General features: G+C 38.6%; 1 protein-coding gene across 1 annotated transcript in view; it reads left to right on the top strand.

Annotated features, from left to right (window-relative positions):
* Positions 1-24,759, top strand: part of LOC128383709 (glucosidase 2 subunit beta-like) — a 132,708-nt gene that overhangs the window by 99,444 nt on the left and 8,505 nt on the right. The window contains exon 13 of the mRNA XM_053343305.1: positions 14,319-14,390. Within this exon, the coding sequence (XP_053199280.1) occupies positions 14,319-14,390 (72 nt within the window). The remainder of the gene's footprint in view (positions 1-14,318; positions 14,391-24,759) is intronic.

Below are 24,759 nucleotides of genomic sequence, written 5' to 3'. Positions count from 1 at the left end.
AAAATAAGTGGTTGTGCTGCAGTGGCTGTTTATGCAGGTCCATGCCTTAGAGCACAAGCACTTTGTCACACCCAGTAGCTTTCAAATTATGATAGATGTGGCACAGACACTGTTGTTAAATTAAAGCATGAAATTTAGCATTACTCTTAATGAGCTGCCCATGCAATTAATTAACTCCAGAAGTTCACGTTTGGTCAATTGTCAATAACAGAAGGGGCAGAAAGACAGCATTCACCAGCTTAAAGGAACATGGGGCATTGTTAAAATGAAGGATGTAATCAGTTTCATTTGCATGTTTTAGTTGACTATTTTAACACTTGTTATATCTGTCAATGCTTCTAAAAGAGAGTAAAGAAAAGAGAACAATCTTTTTAAAAAAGTACACCAGATATTTAGTATTGCTCTTTTTATAAAATTGGAGGACTCTCAAGGCAGCTATTAAAGAATAAAAGATTGGTCCAAACCAAAGCAGTACAGGCAGAACTGACTTTAGTATGGGTTGAGCTCCAAAAACCGTGGACCCTACACTACACATAATGCAAACTAATGTAATTGTTTCTTTAAACCCTCTCTGCCTTGTAAATGCCCATATACTCAAACGCCCCAGATTGTCATTAAACTTGTTCTCCAAACTCAAGCCCCTACTGTGTGTTTCTGCAGAATTTATTGCATCTCTTAAGTTTCCATTTAATTTCACTTTTTAAAGTGGTGCAGCATCTCTGATGTGAAGTAGTTAGTGAAACTTAATGTACTATATTTTCATGCCTTCTATTAAGTTTGGAAAAGACTTGGTCCTTCTAATATTTCCTATAAGCCATTTCGAAAAAGGACAGTCAGTTTATTTTCCAACTGAATCTCCGCCTCCCTCACCCATTTGTGATTCAACAAAGTCTCAAGTTGCTGGTCCCTTCCTGTAAACAACTGATAGCACATGGAGATTTTGCAGAGCCCACAGCAGGGGTGGCCATCTGAAATAGCAGGAGTTTTCCGTTGGTCCAATAGACCTGTGGGCTGGCATTGAATACATGTATGTCTGGTGAGGTCATGCAATCATCACATCTCATCTCGTCTTTGTCATTCCGCCAACTTTATGGCCGGAGAATTGAGCAGTGAGCAGAGTATCTGTGGGCTGGTTGTGTTGAAACAGACTGTGTCAACTTTACAGAGATTTTTTTTTGGTTGTCACTGCAGGCCAAAATTCTAATCTGTGTACTGAAGATCACTGTAATTGTTGTCATTATTGTCCTACTTTTTTAGCACTGTACCAGCTGAAGATAAATGTTCAACCCATATATATAAACTGTGTATAACAAATCGTATAGGTGGTGAAGCTCATCATGTAAGCTCATATAATGTTTCTGTTTTCTCATTCTTGCTGTCTTGCTGTTTGCTACCTATATTACCAACACATTCTCATCTCAACTCGTCACATATGGTTGGTCAAGACCCCTTGGCGTCACTTTTTAATGCACTGGGTGCCGTTTTTGATGTGCAGTATCATGGCAGTTCATGTATCTTTTGTGCCTCCACCACCTGTTACAAATATTGATGTTTTAATGCTGTGCTTAAGGTCTGGTTAGGTTTAGACACAAAAACCACTTGGTTAGGCTTAGGAAAGCTCATGGTTTGGGTTAAAATGATAACTTGAAATGTGGTGTGGGTTACTTCCTTACAGTTAGACAACTTTCGTCCTCATGGTAGTAACTCATCTTCTCCTAATGAGGAAATTTGCCACATTATATGAAAGTCATTGGTATCATGGCTTATATTTCAGACATTGTAGGAGTGCTACAGAAGTCTACTGGACTACCCTGCATGTTCATAAATGATGCTAAAGTGCACCTTGTATGTTGTTATGAGACACTGATGGGTGTGACAAAACTATGGTAATTGAGGCTCTGGAAATGAGAATGGTCTGATTTTTATAGTTGAGTCATAGAGTATGTACCCATCCAAAACATCAAATCTCGCCACCAAAATATGAGCTGCAATTATGTTTCATTTCTCTGCATGGAACAAACCATGAACCATGATTAACATTGAACACTGGAGGCTAGTGGAGTGTTATGTGTTCCCGGGTCAGCCTGTCTGAGTGATCAGTGGCCTGAGCAAGTCTCTCAACATTTAGGCTGTTTGTTTCTGGGTGGTAAACTAGGAGACTTGTATGAAAGCTACTCAGCATTGTGTTCTCTCTGGGTTACAAACAGGCTTTAATTTAAAAAATTTAAAAATCTTCCTGAATCCAGTATCATGTATTGGACTGTCACCATGATTGTGGCTTGTATGAGTAATATAAATGTCAAAAACATTTCCTTGAATTTGGAAAACTATCCCCAATAGGGTGCAGAGACTGAGGTGGTGAAATAAAATACATTCAAATTCATTAGGTTTACAAATCACACACTCCTTATACTAATGTTAATCATGATAATACATGAGAGACAATAACAAACGTAATGAAGATTACATGAGATGGTATAAATTGCAGTTGTTAGAGTGTTATATGCTATGACGAATATCAAAATGAAAGACAGCAAAGTGTCTTGTATATGAATTAGAATCCCCGTTAAACAGCCTTTACCAATGTTTATAGATTATTTCTATTCCTGCTGTGTCTCATTTACAACTCCTGCTGTGACAACCTGAAGCTCCTAGTGAGATCAACAGCGTTGATCTTATTTAATCAAATGTAATATAATCTAATTTAGCAACTGTGACAAAGCGTAATTACCATCTTACATGTTATTCTTTTAGTTAGGCGCATTATAACAAGTCTACTGATTTAGTATGGTGTCGCTTGTTTAAACTGCCTCTTGCCAGCTTCACAACATTAAAGTGTGACTTTCTGCATTAATTATGTGCTAATGCAATGTATAACATAAAGTTCAGCCTATAAACCACATATAGACAGCTTCTGCAAAGTGGTATTCAACATTCATGTTCTATCTACAGTCCAGCTAAGTCTTTTGAACAGTTACATAAAATGTTATGTATTTCTTGTGATAATATATACAGAACAAACATAGTATAATTACACAAACAGTTTGATCCAAGCTGCAGGAATAGCCACCTTCTTCTGCACCCTCATAGACATTCACATCTGTATTTACTGTAAGTTTGTGGTTGCATGAATTTAGCTGTGATGGTTCTGATCTACTAACCTGTTACCTCAACCATTTTCTGTATGGAAATGGGGTTGAGGATTTTAGTGACCCATTTAATATGTATTTTGAGGAGCGGGGATGGTATGGAATAAATTGGAACAAATTATTGAAATGAGTGATATGTAATACCCAGGGAAAGCATGTTTTAACTTCTCACCATGGGAAAGACATGTCTGCTGTGTTGTTCAAATGTTCAATGTGCAGAGACAGAAAATTGGATCATAATAGGGTGTAAATCTTCCATTAGTAAATAACAATCTTTCAAATGTCATATTATGTAATGACGTTATGGAAAGAAAAATCATACTTATGTAAGGGTGATGATATAACACCATTATAAATGCTATTTTTTTCCCTAAGAAGGAATTATGCCATACATAACTTGACCAAACCTTTATCAGCCCACGATATCCCAGTCTAGCTCAGCTATGGTGCGTCTACCTCATGTTAAAGTTGCTTGTTATACATGTGTCCCTTGTAAGGTATCATGGGATCAATACTGAACTAATTACATAAAATAATGTGCTAGAGCTGCAATGACTAGTCAACTGGTTGATTAGTCAGTCAACATAAAATTAAACTGTATAATTTAAATAATAGGATTGTTTTTATAGTTATAGTTTTTACTTTTTAAGCAAAAATGCCCCTTTATTGCTTTCAGCTTCTCACATGTGTGTTTTCGGTGTCATACTTGAAAGTAAACTATAATCCACACAGGAATGATATAGTACAAAATAGCATCTCATGGTCTTCATCAGCCTGTGGAATGTGCTCTCTTGTCACAAAAATGGTTCAATTGTCACATGATAAGTGAGAGAGATGCAGTTGAACTCATTGAGACATTGAGAATAAAGCTCGCTCATCTTCACATATAAGGAGCGATGTGCACTTGGCAGCCTTATTGATATGTTACTGCCATGGCCACCTGTACAAAGTATATGGAAGAAAGGGCCTTCACCAAACTTTTGCCACAAAATTGAAAGGACAATATTGTCTAAAATACCATTGCATGCAACCTGAGTTAGTCCAAACCTGGGACAAACCAAAAGTATGCAAAACTGTGGAGATGGATGTCCACATACTTCTGACCAGCTCCTTTAGAAAAATGATCCCAAACAGTACCATATGTGTAAATTATAAACTAATTTAGTCAGTATTCAGCCAATACTACTAGAAGTGAAAATAATGGAATTAATATATGAATTGAAATGGTGACCCGATGACTTAGTGGTAGTGGAGGGATCATGGTAACCCCTTAAGAACTAGAGTGCCTTAGCATTAGCTGGGTGTGTAGTCTGTTTTTTTTACTAATGGCAGCATTCGATTATTTCAATGCAAGCTTAGCATTAGTATCCAAGGTGATATGTGTTGTAGTGACAGCAGTAGATGGGGCATATAAAAAAAGGTCTACACTTAACTATGAGATGTTCAGGGTTAGCAGAGCAGTTCCTGTCGATAATGTCTGTGCACCAAACTTGTCAACTTTGTCAACCTAAATGCACAGTCCCCAGCACCCCACCTCTGGTCTTACGCCCTTGGGATGTGGTACCCCAGTTGCTCAGTGGTGTTATCTAGCCATATTTTTAGCCATTGTTGGCCAACGGTAGCACAGAAGAAGTTATTTCAAACACAGCTGAACCCATTGATGGGTAGAGTCAGTGTTGAAGCTGTGGTCCACCCAGAGGATGTATCCATGTCCCGCTGCTGAGGGAGCCGTGCCTGTATGTTTGCCCACAGTCTATCCAGTCTCACCCTTGTTACATTGTTGCTGAAATAAGTCTACATTTACCTATAAAGTAGGTGTTGAATTAGACAGTGACTCTTAACATTACTTTACATTTACTTTACTTTAAATTGTGTGTTTTTTAAGGGAGTTCAGCATGAGGGTTGTTGAGAGGCCCAGAGGCTGTTCAGTTGGGATGTGGTTTTTAGCTCCTACAGCAGACATGCCGCCAATGTTTCAGAGGTCCAGAATACTAGTTGTTTTCCCATGATCTTAAAACACACTTATATATACTGGTCAGTTTTTTAAATCCTTCAAATGTGGCTGGGTGATTAATAACACATTTTTTTGTGATGTGAAAAACTAGGAACACATTTGTATTACTACTTTACACAGACGTTACAGCTTTGTGCCCTGTTTAGTGCTTCTTTTGCACAAAGGATAACTTTTAAAGTGAGCTTGAGAGTCGTGACAACAGATGTTTCACTTTCACTCTCTATGTCTCAAAGCCTCTGATTGTTGTCTCAGTTCTTCTTATTCACTTGTAGTGTGGAAACTCTAATTATCACCTTAAATGTTAAAGTCGATTTCCTAACACATTTCAGTGTTGGAGACATTGTTTTACACCTTTGAGGAGGAAAAGTGTAAAATACTATTTAGAGCCAACTTGCTCCACACCTACGTGGGATCCTTTACATTCGGTTATATAATGTACTGTGTATTATGAGAAAGGTCTCTTTAGGCATGTCAAAGAATAAGGCCACTGATTGTTTACTCTGTGGTAGCTCACAGTACAATTTGCCTGAAAAGCTGATTGCATCTTTGTAGTCTCAAGTAGTACACATAACTGAGTTATGTAAAAAAACAAACAAACAGCATTATAAAAACTGTTTTCATTTTCCTCATAGATTCTTATTGTATCAACTTTTCAAGGTCTTATGCTGCTCCTTGACTAAAAATTTTAAATAATATATGTGAAAATACTGTACTAGCAACTATAATTTTATAGTGTAGTTGCATCAAAATGTACTTATATGATAGACTTATAAGATGTTTTTGAACACAGATTATACCTCTAAATTGTATTTCAATACCTTTAAAACCCTCATACAGTAATTTTATATTCACATCTCTTTTTTCAGACTTTTGAAAAACCCTTAGAAACCAGTCATTGTCCCTTATTACTATCATATCTTCCACATGCCTCAACCTTCACCTATTTCGAGATGAAAATAGCAGCAGTAATAACGTAACATCTTGAGAGATGGAAGGCAGAATGCAGCTTTAAATGATCTGCCAAAGGCTATTTGCCTCATTGCCCTCAGTGATGGCTCTAAAAACTAAATTGGCTTCAAGTTTAGCTTGTTTTGTTTCCCATATTTCGCATATAAATTGAGGCATCTTTTGAGGGAGAGCGGCTCTTTCACTCTGTATTATTATTATTTTTCCTAGGTAATTTATGTGGGAAAGAGGTCTCTGCTGTGCATTCACCTTCCCTCTTCATGTTGTTTCATAGAAGTGAAGTATAATAAGATAAAAGTATATATATATATATATATATAGAAATATATATTATGCACTGACTCTCAGCTCTGCGTAGTGGATTCCAAGGCTATGATAAGCTGTCAGAAAATTGAATTTCAATCAGGCTCATAGTAAAAACATTTTAAAACATATACCATTTTATTTAGACTTGCATTTGTGGTTTGCCATGTGGAAAATGAAGGTAAACTGAAAAATGGCCTACTTTGACCATGTCTTCTTTTAAACTGGCTCTAGATGGATGAACTGGCATTGGGTCTTTGGACTGCCTGCAAACCCTCAACTCAATTACCAAGTGAAAGGAATTGCACTGACCCAATCTCAAAATAATCATGATGCTCTATTTAAACTGATCTGAGTGCTGGAAATGGAATTTTTAAATAGTTTTCCTAATATTGACTACATTATTGGAATTTGATTTCACAATTGCGCTCGAGGTCTGATTAGCTGACCATTCAAATTGTGGGACCACCAAAAGTAAAGCTTCCATCACCACTGAACTTTTATACTTTTACTGTAAGAGAGAAATTGAAAACACTGCAGAACTTTCTCCAACACCAAGACATAAATCACAACAAGACATCTCACCTTATTTTACACAGTAAGTGCACTTATATAAGCACCCCCTGAAAAACTGTGGTAAGACAAGGCAATTGGCTTTTTCTTATTGCGAAAATGGAGCCAAAAATTAGATGTGAAATTCAAACTGCATACAGTATATGCATAGCCAGGTGGATATAAAATACCTATGTAACAGTTTCATTTTATACTAAACTTTCTATGAAGGTTTTTGGCATATACTGTATGTAGCTGTTCTGCAACGTTACATCTTAAAGTTTGATGGAAGGCATTTAAAATAAATTAAAGGACCAGTGTGAAGGAGAACTAGTGGTCATGTTACAAATTGCAAACAACTGAATACCCCTCCCTCTCCTCTTCCAAGCTTGTAAGGATACCTATGATGGCTACAAAATTCACAAAGAACACAAAATACCCTCTCTAGAGCCAGTGATTAGTTTGTCTGTTCTGGGCTACACATTTTAGGGTAATGAAAACACAACAATTCTTATTTTCATGTGAATATACACTGATTACAACTGATGATGAATGTTATGTTCCATTCCTGCCAGTTTATCTCCCCCACTGGTCCTTTAATACTGATCCATCCATATATCTGCTGAAAATCACACACAGTATAATCCAAGCACACACACACGAATGCTCTTCTAATTGAAGTCATATTGATTCACTGTAACATTGCTGCTTTGTGAACTAGTGAAAACAGCAGCAGAATGAGACAGGAAACAGCCACAAACAAGCATAATAAAATATGTTGTGGCATGACTAGCTCTGCATTTTTGTGAGTTAGACTCAGACAGGAAAAAAAACCCACCTCATCAGCAGCATCCAAGTTTAGTCAAGGGAATGCCCTTTTCCAGGTGTGTTAAAAAAAGATGCACAGTGCTCACTGCGGTTTTTACTGTAAGGACTATAATGTAGAATAGTGTAGGTGTTTGCTTTCTGTTTGGTTGGTTAGTGTGTGATTATATACTGTGAATAAACAGACCCTGAGAGTCACCTATAGAATTAGTATCGTCACCACTACAGCTGTATACTGTAGCAAGGGTGCAGTTGCAGCTGTAGCCTGCACCAAAGACGCTTCAGCGAGGTGCAGACCTGTTGACACAGCGGCTTAAAGCTGGATCTGCTGATTAAAGGACAGACAGGCGTTAGATGAACCTGCTGCCTTTACAAGCAAGTCAGATGATTGACTATTGATTCTAGGTGGGGGGTGTATTAGTTGTCCTCACCTAACATTATCTGTGATTGTGTTAAGACAGTCAGTAATGTGAATGTAATTCTGTATATTCACACAGCATACATATCAATTTGACAGGGGATTTATTTGATTTCGCTACTTGTAATATTTGGCAGTCACATAGTTACTCGTCTTTACACTCAAGGCTTATGGAGCTAAAAGAATTGGGCATACATTATTTCCTCTAGTTTGACTGCTTTGGGGTGGCAGCAGCCTGTACAATAGGGGAAACACTGACATGATTAGCTAGGTTGGATTTCCTCCAAAACTTCCTTTCTGTTTGCACTTTTGTACAAATACGACTGTCATTACCCTTTTCATTATAAAATACCTTTTGCATTGCATAAAGATGCAAAAATGATTATTTTTCCATTACTTTTATCACTTACTGTCATCTAAATGCTTGGAGACAATTTGGTGTATTTTAGCTATGTATTTCAAACAATAAATCCTGACCTGTTGGTGACTGAAATACTTTATATATCTTTATATAGAAATGACAAAATAAAATAAATCTATTATATATCATCAGCTAAAGCTAACTACAGCATACCTTGTTATGCCGTGTTGACACTGTTGTTTAAATACATCTTGCTTACTTGCTGTGACCCGCTGTGTCTCTGTTGGCTATCAAGATGAACAGTCTTGGTCAAAAGTTCGTACTAAACAATTAACCAAGTCAGTTTATATTGCTGAGTCGCCAAACGCAAAGATGCCAGCTGAGTGCACACACTGTTACCTGTAAACCAATTAGCTAGTGTTGATGTTGCTGCAGTTCGCAGTGTCACCCTCAGTGAACTCCACCCACGCCGTCACATACTGTAGCGGTGTAGTGGGAGAAGGGTTTAATTGCTCTCCTTTTCCCTCTCTTGACTGGATCTCAGTGGACTGAGGAATAAATATGCATATCTTTTTTTTTTCCTAGTATACTGGTTGGTGTCTGTGCCCGATCTGTAATGACTTGTATTATTAAAGGGTAATTCCTGTTTATTCCAATTTGGGTTATAGTTTTGGTGAATACACTTTAACTGAGAATTGCTAAAACAAGTTTAAAGCACCAAATATAACAAGTATTCAGGCAGTCATAACAGAAAAAAAGAAGAAAACTAAGGAGAAGAAGAAAAAACTTGGTGGTTAAGGTTATTTAAAACCTGACCTGGTTTGAATCTGGCTTGGACTTTTATTCAATTATCAAGAAGCAAGCTAAAGTACCATGTGTATAAACCTATGCATACATCTGATACATTTAAAAAGGTGTGGCAGATTTGTTTGGAGGAGGAAACATAAGTCATTGGTAGAATTATTATCCCAGCTGTCTCACAGTTTATAGATTGAATTCCTGGTTCAACTTTGCATGTACAGTAGCAGCATACTCGCATAGCCTTCTGTCCACTGAGGTATTATTATATATGCACATTCAGATTTGGTTTTACCTCTAGACCACTGCTTTTGACTGAACATTTAAACTTTATTTTGGCCAGAATAGAAAAAGATTTGGCTAATCTGACGAAACGTTGGCTTGATTTCTACCTGGATCATTGTGTTACTGCTCGTGATTTGTGTTCAGACTCTGTTGTAGCGATAAGATAAGATATTCCTTTATTAGTCCCACAATGGGGAAATTTCCAACAATGTTGCTTTGTTCCCAGAGGACAGCAATGAATTTTGTCAGCACAATGTTATTATAGCTGATAGAAATCTTGTTCAAAACCAGAATCATCCTTTAATTTGTGTCCAAAATTTGAATACCATTTATTTTAACCACTGTAAAATAAATGAAAACTGAAGAAATAGTTTATAGTAAACTACAGTGCGGTTGTAAGCAGACATGAAAACATGGGTTTATTAATGTGTGTCAACAATATGTTTAAACACTTTCGCTTTCCGTGATAACCAAGCAAGGTTTATGAAAGCCATTAAAATGTGGCTGAAAGCTCTGAGAGATGTCTTGTTAGGAGTATTTTTTTTTTGTTAAACTTTTATCTCCAGATTCAAGAAGCAACCCAAGCTCAGCATGTCTTCATAACTCACCTGTAAATAATTTCTATACTAGTTATTTCTGGGTTGTATGATTAAATTTATTTCGTTCAATTGAAAGTTGCAAAAAAAATTAAATGTAGGTGAAGTTTTTGCTTCAGAATTTGGCAGATTTCTGAGGGAACTGAGCCTGCAGTCCAATTCAGTGAAGCTTGAAATACTGCCTGAGGGGTAAAGCAGTTGCATCTAAGATATTTATTTTCTAACTGTGTACCTTCAGGCCCCAGAACACCTACCAAAGATTGACACAGTGGTATCAACCTATTATGGCTGGTGTCAGAGCGGCATTGTCAGATGGTGACAGATCGAACCTGAGGGACAGAGAGAGATGCAGTGTGAAGTTCAGGACCCGAATAGGGGGATCAGTGCTGTCATTTTTGATCTGCTGCTCATCATAGCTTTCTAATTAATGTCAATTGTTAGAGGTTTTAATCGGTGAACCCACCAAGTGTCATCGTCTTTCTTATCATTTGTAACCACCGTTCAGTGTCCCCCTTGCTGTACGTCATCATCCGTCATATTCGCAGCCTGTATTAGTGGTGATTCATATGCACAACGTCTCCACCGGCACACTGTGATTCCCACCCACTCTCTCGCACTCACTTTTTATTTCTTTTTATCCCTCTGTGTTCCCCTTTCCTCTGTCTTTGTCTTTGTTCTCCTGGCTGTTTCTTAGACTTATATTTCCATCGCTGTCAGTCTCTCCTCCTCAAAGTCTTCATCACCGCCTTTTCAGCAGATATCTCTCGCGTGTGCCACATTGTGCTCATTTGCTAAGGATAGCCAGAGACAGTTTGTGTATATGCGCCTGTTTGACCTTTCTGCTGTGTCCCATTTATGTAACGCAGACGGCAGAATGTGAAGTGTCTGTCTCTGAGACAGACAGCTAATCAACCTGCACCTCCGTCCGCATGTGGGGCTCGGCATTTCTAATCTCTCCTTACTTTTTTTTCTTTTTTTCTTACCAAGCGGAACATTTTCTGTGTTGCCTTGCCTGCTTTTGTTTTTCTCACAAGCTGCCACATGGAGGCGAACATCCAAGGTCAGATCGCAGTGCCCCCGCACACAAATAGCCTGGCTTTTTTTTTTTTTTTTTTGTGCAGTGCTGGCGTGTCAGCAAAAGTGGGCAGGGATGGATGGCTTTGCCTTGAGGATAAGAGAGAGGGTGATAGAGAAGGGGAAGAGAGGTACAGACATACAGGGGTACTCCCTTATGGGACGCATTTGATTGCTTTTTCACTACGTTACCCCTTTTTCCCTTCCCCCCTTCCTCTGCTCACTATACTTCTGTCTATCAAGTGCCATCTGTTTCTGGGCTCAGATGAGGATGTTTGTTGTTGCTCAAACACCTGCTTTACAAACTTAATGAATCTAGTGGCTTGTATAAGGAACAATAAAACCAGTGACGAGAGGGAATTTTGGTTTATTTATTTTATTATTCATTTATTTAGTATGGCTATGTCTATTTGGCACACATCACATTGTTATGTTTGGTGTTACATTGTGCTTTTATGGGTTCTGGTTGAACAAGAGTAATTGAATTAATTAAGTAGCTACAAAGAAAAAAGACAATAGTGTAATGTTAAAAATTCAGAACAAAAGCACCTAGTTTGAATTTCTACTTTAAATCCCATGCTGCGGTTACATAAGGTCCTTAAGGCGTGGGTGTCCTGCTAACATGTTGACCGAGGGCGTTGAGTGTCCTTGATGAGGTCAAGGCCATCTGTGAAGAAACCTTTTACTAATTCTTAGCTCTTCATGTATCCTGAAGAGAGGAAAGCTCTGTGACGCTGTATTGACGCAAGCAAGGCAACATGTTCACAATACAAATGCCAGCATGCTGACATTTAGGTTTAATGTTGTGGATCAAGAACATGTTTTTGTACCAAATTTCCTACTAATCCATCCATAGTTGTCAATACATCATTACCTCCAATCCATAAATAATGCCTATTCATCAGCATAGATATTGAGATACTTTACCTGCTGGTGGTGCAGCTGTTGAAACAGTCAGGGGATCACCTAAATCAGGAATCATCCTCTACAAAAAAAATGGATGGCATCCTGTCCATCCTGTATTTGTGGTAATATTTCAGTCTGGACCAAAGTGGTTGGCCAACAGACTGACATTTATCCACTGGCATGGACAGACAGTAAATGGATTGAGAATAAAGTAATAGAATACAAATAAAACATCCTAGTAGGAACCTTGCCGTACAGTGTCACATTTCTTGGAGGGACAATGGGTTTAGTCATGGTGAGACATTTAATTCTGCTCCGAGCCGTGCTGCTTACTCTGCAGTCAGAAAAGATGCTTCTGTTATTTCACCATGCCAGTATATCAGGCGCGTGGGGGGAAGGGGCTTCCCTGTCTAAACATACAGTAGACATGAAAGGATAAATGCCTAAATGAAAGTCTCCAAGATGAGAAGCGTTTAATACAATCCGCAAACAAGTCCATGAGCAAAAAGAACTCGGCAGCCAATCACTTACCTCTCTCCCACTATCCCCCTCTCTCTGATGTTCATCATTTTCTTGTCTTTTATCTTGCTTTTCTCATACAGCTTTTGATCCCCCTCCGTACTTCCCAGCCCACGTCTACTTACGCTGCAGCCATTTTTTTTCTCCCCCCCTTCCACCCTGCACATCTTTCTCAATCACTCTATCTCTGTCTCTCTCTCATTGTGGTTGTCTGGGCATCCTCTGCTCTTTTATAACAGTCAGTGTAACGGTTCAAATGTCAAGGAAAAAAAAAATCCCTGGCTGTCTTTCCCCCTGTCAGTTTCACCATCAAGGTCTTTGATCAGTTTGTTGCTGGAGCTAGTGATCGTGCCTCTACTCTCTAGCACTATCCCCAGCAAGTACATTAGTGATGGTCTCTGCTAATTGCTAACTCCTTTAGACGCCTCTTTGCCTTGGTAGAAGAGCTGTGGGTGGCAGGGTAGCTGGTAGCTCCTTGTCACTCTTCTATCCCAGTAGGTAGCCATCGAGCTTTTACAGAATCTCACTGTTCAATAATTCAGCTTCGTAAAGCACCTACCTGAGTACTTGACTTTTACTATCTTCACTGCGAAGTACCTTTGAGGCTGATATTGATATTGTGAGGCTGATATTGATATTTCAGACTTGAAAAATACAATATCCATTCAATAGTATTTAGCTATTTGAAAGCCACATTAACTTATTTTTGTCTTTAAACACAATATTGACATTTTATCACCTTATAAAGTTGTATTAATTCATTTGGAGTCATTTTTCCAGACATCTGGTGCATTCAAGTCCAATATGCACCCTCCTTTAAGCTCGCCACAATCACCCGAGGGACATATTTAGTCCTTTATCAGCTACATGCTCCACTGTGTTCACCAGCTAGTTTGTAGCTTAGTGCTGGGCAGGTAGCATAGTCAGTTAATTGGAGCGTTTTCTGTAAAAGACAGCTGCCTGCTGCTGCTGGAAACCATAACTGTGAAGTTGCAGGCCATGAAACCAAAACCAGAAAAGCTGAACGCCCTGTAGAAGTGAGGGGAGCTGTGTAGTCAGGTAATAATCCTCTGTTGGTTTGTCACTACCAGCAATCTCTTTCATGTAACACATAATCATTAGATCCATCTATATTAAAATGTTAATTAGCAGCTTTAACATAATATAAATTGATATGATTCCTTTAAATTTGATCAGCTGAAAATGCAGCAAGCGTGACATTTTATAGCTGAAAGATAAACTCTAACTTTTCTTAAATAACCTCACAGATATCTTTGGCATTTCTTTTCTGTACTGTCTTGTTATTATGGGAAATCTTATAAAGCGGCATCAATATCTGCAACATACGCCAATGCTGATATATCTGTGATATGTAAATATTGGACAATATAATATAATATTTGCTGTGTTGTTATATTCAGTAATATTTAATCACAGGCAAAGAAGGCAAAGAAATCATAAAAAGAAATGTTCTAAGGAAAATGAAAACCATAGCAGATTAACATTGTGTACCAGTTTTACCAATGTGTACATCATTTCTTTTCCCTTACAGGTATACTTATACCCTGTGCCCATTCAATCAAGTCACACAGAAGAGCACTGCAGGAGTAGAGGTCTCATTGGGGTAAGTACCTCAATCACCTTCTCTTTTGTCTCCACAGTTAAAATCCTAATAAACACTGACCACTCTGGGTATGTCAGGGACAGTGGGAATATACCAACCACAGCAGAGTAAAAAAGCATGGACTAGATGATAACATTTTAACATTTGCACTTTAACATTACACTTTTTTTTTTTCAAAGACTTTCGCATCATTGTGAGTGCATTGTGTGCTGTGACATTTAGAGCTGAGTACACTGACACCTCTAATTTGAAGCCACAAAGAATGTATTTTTCTAAATCAGCTTTAGGAATCCAATGTACGTTGTGTTGTCCTGTGTTTTGTCCCACAATGAAGACAGAGAAGTAATTTTGTTCATTTTTACCAATTAGATAAATTCACATGACAGCATTCTTCATTTCGAAAGTACCGTATCCAAATCCCACCAGTGCGCTCCTACAGTATGAAAGCTCTTTAATCATTGTTACAGTGCTCATATGAAGTTACCCTAATACCAATATTTTTGCTATTGATTTTTTTTATTGTTATACAATCTCTGTTAGGCTCTATATGACCTTTAATCAATCGCTAACAGATCTCTATTATAGTTTTAATACCTTTTGATCAATGACAAACAGGGGGCGAGTTTCATATACTGCTGGGGTTGTGTTTCCTCAGCCTCCAAGGGTTTCAATTTCATCTAAAGGATTACGCTCTGGCCTTTTACCATCCCTGTGGGATTGGCTGTGTCGACTGCTGGACATTGATGTGTATCAAAATGCCTGTGTGCTATGAAAGATGCCACTCAGTACCCACAGAAACACACCTTTAGATGTGACAAGACACTTTCATTCTTTCTTCCCCAGGAGTGTTGGTACACTGATTGCTAGTAAATTTCTCTAAGGCATCAGCAAATAAACTACATTCAGTGTAACAATTTAGTTTCTTGGTCAAATATATTATCTTTATTATTTTTTTTCCACCCACTGAGTTTGAAACAACAGCTGATCACATTCTTCCACTTTCCAATCATTGTAACATCTCTGTCAAACAGATAAAGAAAAAAAACTTTCATACATCATACTGATGCTTTTCTTGTTTTTTAATTTTTCTTCTCTATGAATTTTAGATTTGAGGTGATAATTATGGGATGTCGCCAGGCTGTCCTTTTTCCACTCTCTCATTAGCCTTAACCATCAGTCATCCAACACGTTTATAGGGTGCAATTACTGAAATGCTATTCCATTGACATTGACACCTCTCTGGAAAAAAAGAGGGGGAAAAAAAAGCTTTTATGATTTGCTGCAACTCCTCCCAAAAGAGGAGGACTCAATTACAGTGCTATTTTGGTTGTAGCGGGCACATAGGCTAACGACTTGTTTTGCGAATAGACAATATAAAGGCCTAAATGACCACGGGAAATTTGCGACAAAGTGTCAAAACATTTTACTCTCCTTTGATATGTTATGCCATTAGGCTTGACTTATCTTTTTTGGCAGTTTAAGTGAGACGTTACAGATAATTTTATTAGCAATTATCCTTTGCTGCACATATAGTTTTGCTCTCAGATGGCAAATTAATTGGAATCTAAAGCAAGGATGTGTTCTTCTTGCACTGCCACCTCCCACACTACCCACTCACTTTTGGAGCGGAAACTGCAATGCTTCACCATGTTTGTAGCGCAAGGAAAGAGGAAGAACAGAATGCTAACTGTGAGTAATGTGACCCCAGTGCTTCTGCCTGCCTGTCACTCATGATGGTATGGAAGGGCAGAAAGACCAAACAGAACCAGTGGTCAGACGCGTCTCTGACTCATGGGAGTTGGTCACTACGTCTGGAACAAGATCGCTGCCAAACAGAACTTGAAGTAAAGATTTAAAATATTTCACATATATATATATTGAAATGTTGTAGATATCACGGATGTTTTTGAATACAAGAGAAAAAGATGACATGTTTCCTCATAGGGGCCAGAAGGAAGTTTTTTTACTTGACCAAGTTAATGTAAAAATAATGCTAGTTTGATATTTCCTGTTATACTCCATTAGAAACACCAACAACTTGTTTTGATTCTCTGCATGTAGTCAGGCAGAGTTGTGCTATATGATGTACTACAGTGTTTCCAGGGAGTGTGTAGTGAAGGTATATGCGGAATGGTTTTGGGGAAGGGGGAAGGGGAGGTACATGAATCATAGCTAGCACGCTGGGAATAAAGTTCATTTTTTATCCAGACAGACCATCAGTCAGCCCTTGCAGGATATGGCTGGGCCTCCTGATATCAATCTGCATGGAGGCATCCTCTTTCTCCCAAGGGGGGGTGAGGGTGGGGAGGAGGAGTGCTTTGATTTAAACGGCAGCATTTATCACACCTGCTCCAGCATCCTAAAGGACAACCATGTGAGAAAGCGAAGAGGGGGGGAGAGGGAAGGAGAAACAGCATTAACATGTGTGGCTTGTCAATGAAAGTGTGAATGTGGAACTGTGACTACTGTGGTGATCACATTGCTAATACTTGCTTGGACCATTTCGACTAATTTGGATTAGTTATGTTTCATTTTTGCAGTATTAAATGGACGGTGTTGCTGCTGCATTTTGATTACAGCTCAGTTTGGGAAGTGTGTCAAGGCTCATAAAAATTAAAATTGTTCCCTGAGCCCTAACCTTCCTTCATGCTTGGTTTTGCAGCATGGTTGGCGTTAGGCCATTAACTATACAAATGTTCTTAAGGAACAGTAAATCAGCCTAGGAACACTTTCTTTTGTAGCTGCTTGCACTTATATTGTGGCCACACACGTAGCCATAAAGATTTTATAAGGCACTGCAGTCATACTGTATGCTCCCAATTATCTGTAAATGTAGATATTATACAACTCATATTCACCCTTGAATTCCAATGTCTCCGTTTTCCATTTAGGTTTTCCGCCTCTCGGTCTCAGCAGCTCAACCGCTTCCTGAAATGGCTATTGTAACAATAACATCAGCCATGATAATGATAATAGAGTAGAAGAAAATGCTCGCATTGCGACAAACACCATCCCACTGTGACAGCGTCGTCCATCTTCATAATGTTCCCCCACCCTTCTCCACCCAAGGCAGACATGCTGGGTACAATGACAGGACAGCAAACACAGGGTTTACAAAATGCTGTCCACCTGAAAAGACAAACAAATACATATATATATGTATATGTAAATCAGAGATATGCAGTAGCATACACCACTTCACCATCTTGTGCTTGTATATGGATTTGAATAACATGAAAGCACTGACTTTTTGCTGAGGAAAATAAACTTGGAAAAAGACAAATACATCTGATTGACAAGAGACTACACTGTTAACACAGTAGCTGGTAAAGGCGTCAAGTAAAGGCGTGGACTGCCCATCCATATCAAGGTGTAATTATCAGTCTTTACAGCTTGAGCACTTGGTGTGGATGTTAGTGTGCACACAGACTATTTCAGTGGGCTTTTCAGTGCCATAGTCACCAGCATGTCACATTTACTTCCCACAAGCCTCTGTGGTATTGATATACTAACAAGCTGGTAGTTTCGGGTCTGAAAAGTGATACTGAGGCAATAGTGCCTCGAAACTGCACCGACATCTCTCTGAGGGCAGCAGGGGCGGACTCCACTGGCTCCAAAAAAGAAGTCTGATGATTCATATAGCAACTTTTTGGCCTCTTTGTACATGTGCACTGTGCATTGCCTTATGTTGCCTGAAGAAGACTTGAAGCAATAAATTGACCTTTTGGTAAATATTCCTACTTGTTTTTGTACCATAAAAAATGGTAACAGAGATAATAATCTAGCTTGGCTATCACCAAAGATAAAAAATCTACAGTTTTATCGTTTCATATTATACATATTATAAATGATAATCTGTCATATAAAAATTTAAGTTTAATGGAATTGACTGGTGATTTGACAGAAAAAACAGTTGATCTCTCATTCACCAAGAAATAGTCACAGATTGTACCGTGTTGGGGGAAACAGCTTGTCTGAACAGAGCAAGACTAGCTGATTCTCCCCATTTCCAGTAATTATGTTAAACTAAGCTAATCGCCTCCTGCCTGTACCTTCTTAGTTAATGCACGGACATGACAGTAGTATGGATCTCCTCAGCTAGCTTGAAAAGACTGTTAATCTTAGCATCTTATCATGTCGTAGCTGTCCAAGAGCAAGTTTTACTCCTGCCAAGTGAGGCGTCTCATAGTTGGGTGGCGAGAAGTGACATTTGACTCCATGTGTATCAGAGTAGTGTCTGTGATAACGTGACAGAGCCTGATAGATATAGCCAATGCACTCTAATGAATAATATGGAATCTCGCAAGTCTACTGTTAGTCTATTAATGCTTCACCTTCACATTTGTAGATCTGGTTGTGTGGTAATAGAGTAGTGTCAATTGGTCAAAGTCCAGGTAAAGAAAATACAGGCATAAACTTGTAGTGAAAAGCTGGGAAGGAAAGACTGTGACAGCTTTTATGTTCGGGTTTATCAAAAATGAAAGTAAAACAATAACACCATAACAGTAAATCGCAGGGACATAATTGAATGCAGGAACATAATGTTGCTGTTGGGGAAAGTGATGGCAAAGCACAAAACAGAGTAAAATGTAGTTTCAAATTCTCGTAGGCAGAAACATGGAGTGTTCAGTCGACTACAAACAAGAAACAGTCTCAGACTAAACACTAAAATCAAGTATATAACACAACACATCAGAAGCAGCTTTTTCCAGTTAGCAGTGAGCTCCCAATATGTAACCTCATTTTAATGTCTTTCAAATGAATCTAATGGCTTAAATAAATGCAGCACCACACTCGGTTTGATCCATTTAAGTTTTAAAACACGAGTCCCCAGGAAGTACATTGTCAACATGGAGTAATTAGCGTTGTGTTCAAGCCATTTCCTGCTTACAACCACAAACAACTGTAAAAAAGCAACTCTTTAAAGTATGCTTTCACAACAGTGCCTGGCCGTAATAACCTTTTTGCCATGAGCAGAAGTGCATTTGAAATATTTATGTAGACCCTTTCAGAGTTAGCTCAGGATAAACACATGGAAATAGCTCCAGTGCAATGATACAGAACGGTCGAGGATCCACACAAGAAGTTTGAACTTAAAAACCTTCCCTTTTGTAAGCCAAATATTTATCAGAAATATTCTCATGTATTCATCAAGGTCTTTTAAGATTAAAATGTAGGAACAATGTAGATAGATGTAAATAGATAGAAAAATAGATCTCATAAATATGTAGTCAAACAAAAAAAATGTTTTAAGAATTTAAGGCATCACAGTGTTAAATGAAGCATATATTTCTTTACACTGAATAGGGTAGGATGATTTAAATGTAGCTGTGGAGGAGGGAGGGATCAGTTGAAGGGTCATCCAATGAGTTTTTGTTTTGGGACTCCAGGGAAATCAGGTGGCCACGCAGTCGGGGTCAGAGGGGTCGGTGTGTGTCGCCCCACAAAGTTCAAGGAGCTAGGCCTTCTATTGTGTCGGGGTCAAACTGCTCTGCACTCATCATCATTGAGAGCACAGGAGGAGAGGGAAAAAGGCAGTGCTGAAATTGTGCAGGGCCCAGTGAGCAGCTTGCTTGTTCACCCTTCAACCTTGGAAACACACTGTGTTTGACAGTCAAAGCTTGGCATTAGCCCAACATCCAAAAGTTGAAAACAGGATAGACAAAACAGAAACTCCTAGACATCACCACTCTGGTTATGACTCAGATTGTAAACTTTTAAAACAGCAAAATATAACCAAGGGTGGTAATAAATGTCTTGATGTAGAAGAATATTATGATTGAAAGAAATGCATAAACTGTGGAGATAGGCGTAGAAAGTGCTGCTGTGTGTTACAGAGTCAAGGGAAAAAAGAGAAAATGTGTTGTGAAACTTAAAAAAAAAAAAAAAGGCTGTTAGTGTTGTCAGTTACTCCTGCAGGTTCATATCACTCAGTATTCAAACCCACAGGTCTTCCTTGAACTGCTTTATTGAAGAGTAGATTTTTCAAACAGAAAACAGTGGAGAAGTGAGGTAGCCTAGCAACATTGAAACCACAGTGAATGTGTATGCCCACTGCGAAGGAGCCAGGCAGTTGAAATGACAGCGCAGAGCAACCCCAGAGAGAGTGGGATGTGCTGGCCACCGTGAAAAATACAAATAGGTTGGCTGTTTGTAGCGGTATACTGTAGACATACGCATGTTGTTTACAGATTTGCCTTTTTTGAGCTACATGCAGGCATAGCATAAAAAAAAGTTTTCTCACATCTATTGCCAGGCTTACTTTAGAACCAGCATTAGTGACCCTGTATTGTTTTGCCACTATGCAGTTCTTGTAACGCTCTAAATAAAAGATCCCCTAAATGTTACAGAGAAAATCCCCATGTGCTGGGAGGACAAGGTGCAGCGGTGTGAATGCCTCCAGGCTGTCAAAGTCCTTTGAGAGGCCTTAGCTTGAATGATCCAGCTGAGCAAATTCATTGGCACAGACCCAAAGGAGACTCTTCTCTGTGGCCATGGTAATATGGAAATATGCTCATTTGATCAATAAGAGTCAATTTCTCACGAGGGTGGCTGAAATTCCCACTGTCTTTTTAAAAGTATTAAAAATAATTAAGTAATAATGGAAAATATATCACGCTGCTTCCCCTTTTTAAGATTAATTAATTTTCACTTGCAGCTTCCCTCAGTGGCTGCACATTTAAATGGGAGAAAAGTACTGTAGCTTCTACTGTAGTATTACTGTAGCTCAATAGGTGGCCATTTTATTGCACAGCAATCACGAGGGAGCTGTAAGATTATTACTGTAAAACTGCTTGAGCACAAGCAGGTTATAAATGAGCGTCAAACAACAACCCGAGATTGAATCTGGGAATGACACACTTCAACACCTCTTGATAAAATAGCCTCTCTCGTGGGGTGTCAGTTATGGGGCTAAAAATGCAATTTGGATATTCTCTGGCATTTCGACAATGTTGATGTTTGACAATGTTTTTCAGCTTTCACTAATTCTGTGTGATGTGTGAGTCAGTGTTGGGTGAATAGTGAGAACGGGGACGTAGGAGCACAACAGAACTCAGAGTGACAGAACACTTGGTAACACTAAATGGTGATCCACAGGCATGCTAATTAATTGCATACAATGTAATATGCAGCATTTGTTTGTGTAATGTTTGCTACAGAAGGATTGAGCTGATGTGTATTAAACCTACTGAACCACCATATTATCTAGTTACCTTTGGTTTAGACTACTTTAAAAGGCACACTGTAGCACTAAGTACATGTCATCTTTATTGCTAAGTATGTAAGGCTGTAGGGAGCCATGATGTCACTTCAGGTCTAGCCACTGCTCCACTAACTTCTGTGACTCAATGATTCCTCTGATTGACATTTATTTAATTGTTTTTTTCTGAAAAAGTGAAACATTGATAACTGTTGTAAGAAGATAAATTAACATCTACTTTTTTAGCATACAAAAAGCTAAAGCTCTCATTTAAATTAAGCAGCATGCTAATAGCTTGAATAGTGTCTCTTTTATATCCATTACATCTAGCAAAGCTCTCTCCCGATGTCATCTTTCCAACATTTTTAGCTGTAATCTCTTCTGTCTGATACAGCAGCCCTCACTGTCCAGCTTCTACCTCAGACATGTCTGAACTAGCTGTGGCCACTTGACTCGCCCATGTACCCGATTGTGCTAATTCTGTCAAGCAAGTGACATTTAACCCACAATGGTCTAGAGCTTATGGGCAAAAATGTGCCCTGAAGGCTGCAACAGAAATATTAAATAAGGGATATTGCATAATTTTCGATATAAGATCCCTGTCTAGACAACTTTAATGAACTTGGTCTCATAGTGTTGAGTAAGATTATGTTTCAGGGCTGGGCTATTAGTAACTTGCATTATCACAAATGTCAGTTTTGAATGAGATTTTCTTACTTCTGGAGGAAAGGCTGTACGTAGATAACATTTTTATTCTCTACTAGGTTTTCAATTATAGAGTAGCGACAAAATTTGAAGTTAGTCAAACTAAAATAAAACTAATACATATCTTCTGATTACATTGCAGGCTTTTCCAAAGTGTATTATATTGTTGGACTACCAGACTGATTTGAAGGAACAGAGACACCATGTAGATTTTAGTTGTATACTTTATTTTATCTGGATTATTGTGTATGACAGGGTATAACTACAATGACTGAAGAGATGAGAGTAATCTATAGATATAGACATACTTCATATTTATGGAGCTTTTCGTTCTCAGTACTGTATATCATCTTACTATTTTATACATGAATTCATTTTTTACATTTATTCATTTACTATTTTGATGACATTTTTAATCAAACTGTCTTGCTCAAATGAATCACATCATTTTTCCATGCATACTCTTTTAATAAAATGAGTAATGGTGGTATTTGTTGCTTTACTCTCCAATGATTTTTTTTTTTTTGAATGTGCTCACTTAATGAGAGGAGTGATGCTCCCTTTCATGTGTTCATATCAAAGCTAGTCTCATCCCTTAATTGTTTTGATAGGCATTTGAAAAGAAGGATTTATTTATTTATTTTTTTCATCTTATCTAAGCCGTAATGATTTAACCTACAGAGTAGTGACAGTTCCACAGGAACAAGTGCATAATTATACATTTAAGTGTTCTACTTAATGCGCTCATTTTCAAGCTGTCAAGGTCACTCGCTGGAGTGCCATTAGTGAAGAGAGGGGCCCTCTTTACCTGGGAACATGGCAGCCGCTTAATGCCCAACGCTCAAGAGGAGCATGCCACAGTATACTAGTACAGCCCCCTGACAGCCAGGCAGATACAGAGGTAGTTGCACAAATACTCATTTATATAACACACTCACTAACGAAGGAAACATAACACCTAGAAATTTGTGTTCTTAATGTGTTGATATTCTATGTGGTCTCTGTGCCTAACAGGCCATACTTTATATGGCAATCAAGGCAAAGGGGTAATGACTCTTGTGTGTCTGAGGAGAGGGTTAAAGTGGTGGGGAGTGGAGGGTGGGGGGAGCTGACACTGTGAACCCCTGATGGCCTTTCTGCTGGGTAGCCATGGCAACATCTAGCCCAGTCGTTAATGAGGCACAAGTGAGCTGTTAACAGAATACTGATTTGGGTTTGACATCAGCCCTGATTCATATCTGTCAGGATGTGTTGATGAAATATGCACCCTGAGTTTGTTTTATAACTGCACATAAAATGGCTTCGCTGTACTGTTTTATCCAGAGCATGCAAAACAAAATGTGCTATGGATGATACGCTCTGATTTAGAGTAATTATGTGGGTCAGTGTGATATACGGAAAAAATAACACCAGCCAACAGCATGTTCGCACAAAAACAAAAACATCTAGCGTGCCATCTGCAATTTCAATATTTGACCTCTTGAAGATTTATTTATATCCTCACATTCATTATTTTGTATAATAATATTTTCTTGTTCTCTACCTCACAATTACTACTACTGATGGGAAGGAGGTATACATGTCCTCTTTGTATATCAGTCATATGAAATGGGGTGAAAGCAGGGCCTTGACAGAGCATGTGCCCTTTACATGTTATGCAGATGAATTATTTATGAAGGTGGAGGGTTCAATGAAAGGAGGGTGAGAGTAGCATCAGTGACTGGCACAGTAATGACAGTGCCTTGGCTCATCTCAAAACGCTGCTCTCTGATTGGCAACCTTACATGAGTAGCGGAGGTTAGCAATGCTTAGCCCCGCTTTTCTTTTTTTTTTCTTCCTTTGTATCACTGCTTCACCAAATCCAGATTAACCAACAGCTCCAAAATTGCCCTCTACCTGCCAGTGCAGAGACACACCTCATGCAGTAAATGATTAGTGCATTAAGAAGCATAGTGAGAGGGCTAACTTGCTGCTCCAGACCCCTTGTTACAGCAGTGAAAAGCATAGCTGTGAGCTGTAATTCATTGCAGTGGTAGCTAATGAGTGGATGCTACAGTAGGAAGGTGATGATAATAAGCAGAGGCTTTACACCTTCTTAAACTAGGTAGTGTATGTCATTAGTAAGGTACACGGTTAGGATTCAGTATAGGTTGTTAGAGAAGATGTGATGCTGAGTGGGCACATGTGATGAGAGGAGCACTATTGCTGGAAATTTGAAGGACCAGTCTTGATGTGGATGCTCTTTTTAAAATGAACTGATGAGACTTGTCTCTAGGACTGGGCAGCATTTAAACAGAAAAAAAGGTCTAAGTTGTTACTGAGCCTCAAATCTGACATTTCCAATAAAATTGACTCTGTAGCAATATTTTTAGACAATGAATGAATGTAATGAATTAACATGTAAAAGAAGGCAACAACAACTAAAATCCCAGCTTTTCTACTTAACAAATCTGTTAAATATCT

The sequence above is a fragment of the Scomber japonicus genome, chromosome 22, assembly GCF_027409825.1.
Source record: "Scomber japonicus isolate fScoJap1 chromosome 22, fScoJap1.pri, whole genome shotgun sequence".
NCBI classification, from domain to species: domain Eukaryota; kingdom Metazoa; phylum Chordata; class Actinopteri; order Scombriformes; family Scombridae; genus Scomber; species Scomber japonicus.
Note: the sequence above shows the minus strand (reverse complement) of the source record. Positions and strands in the feature narration are given on the sequence as shown.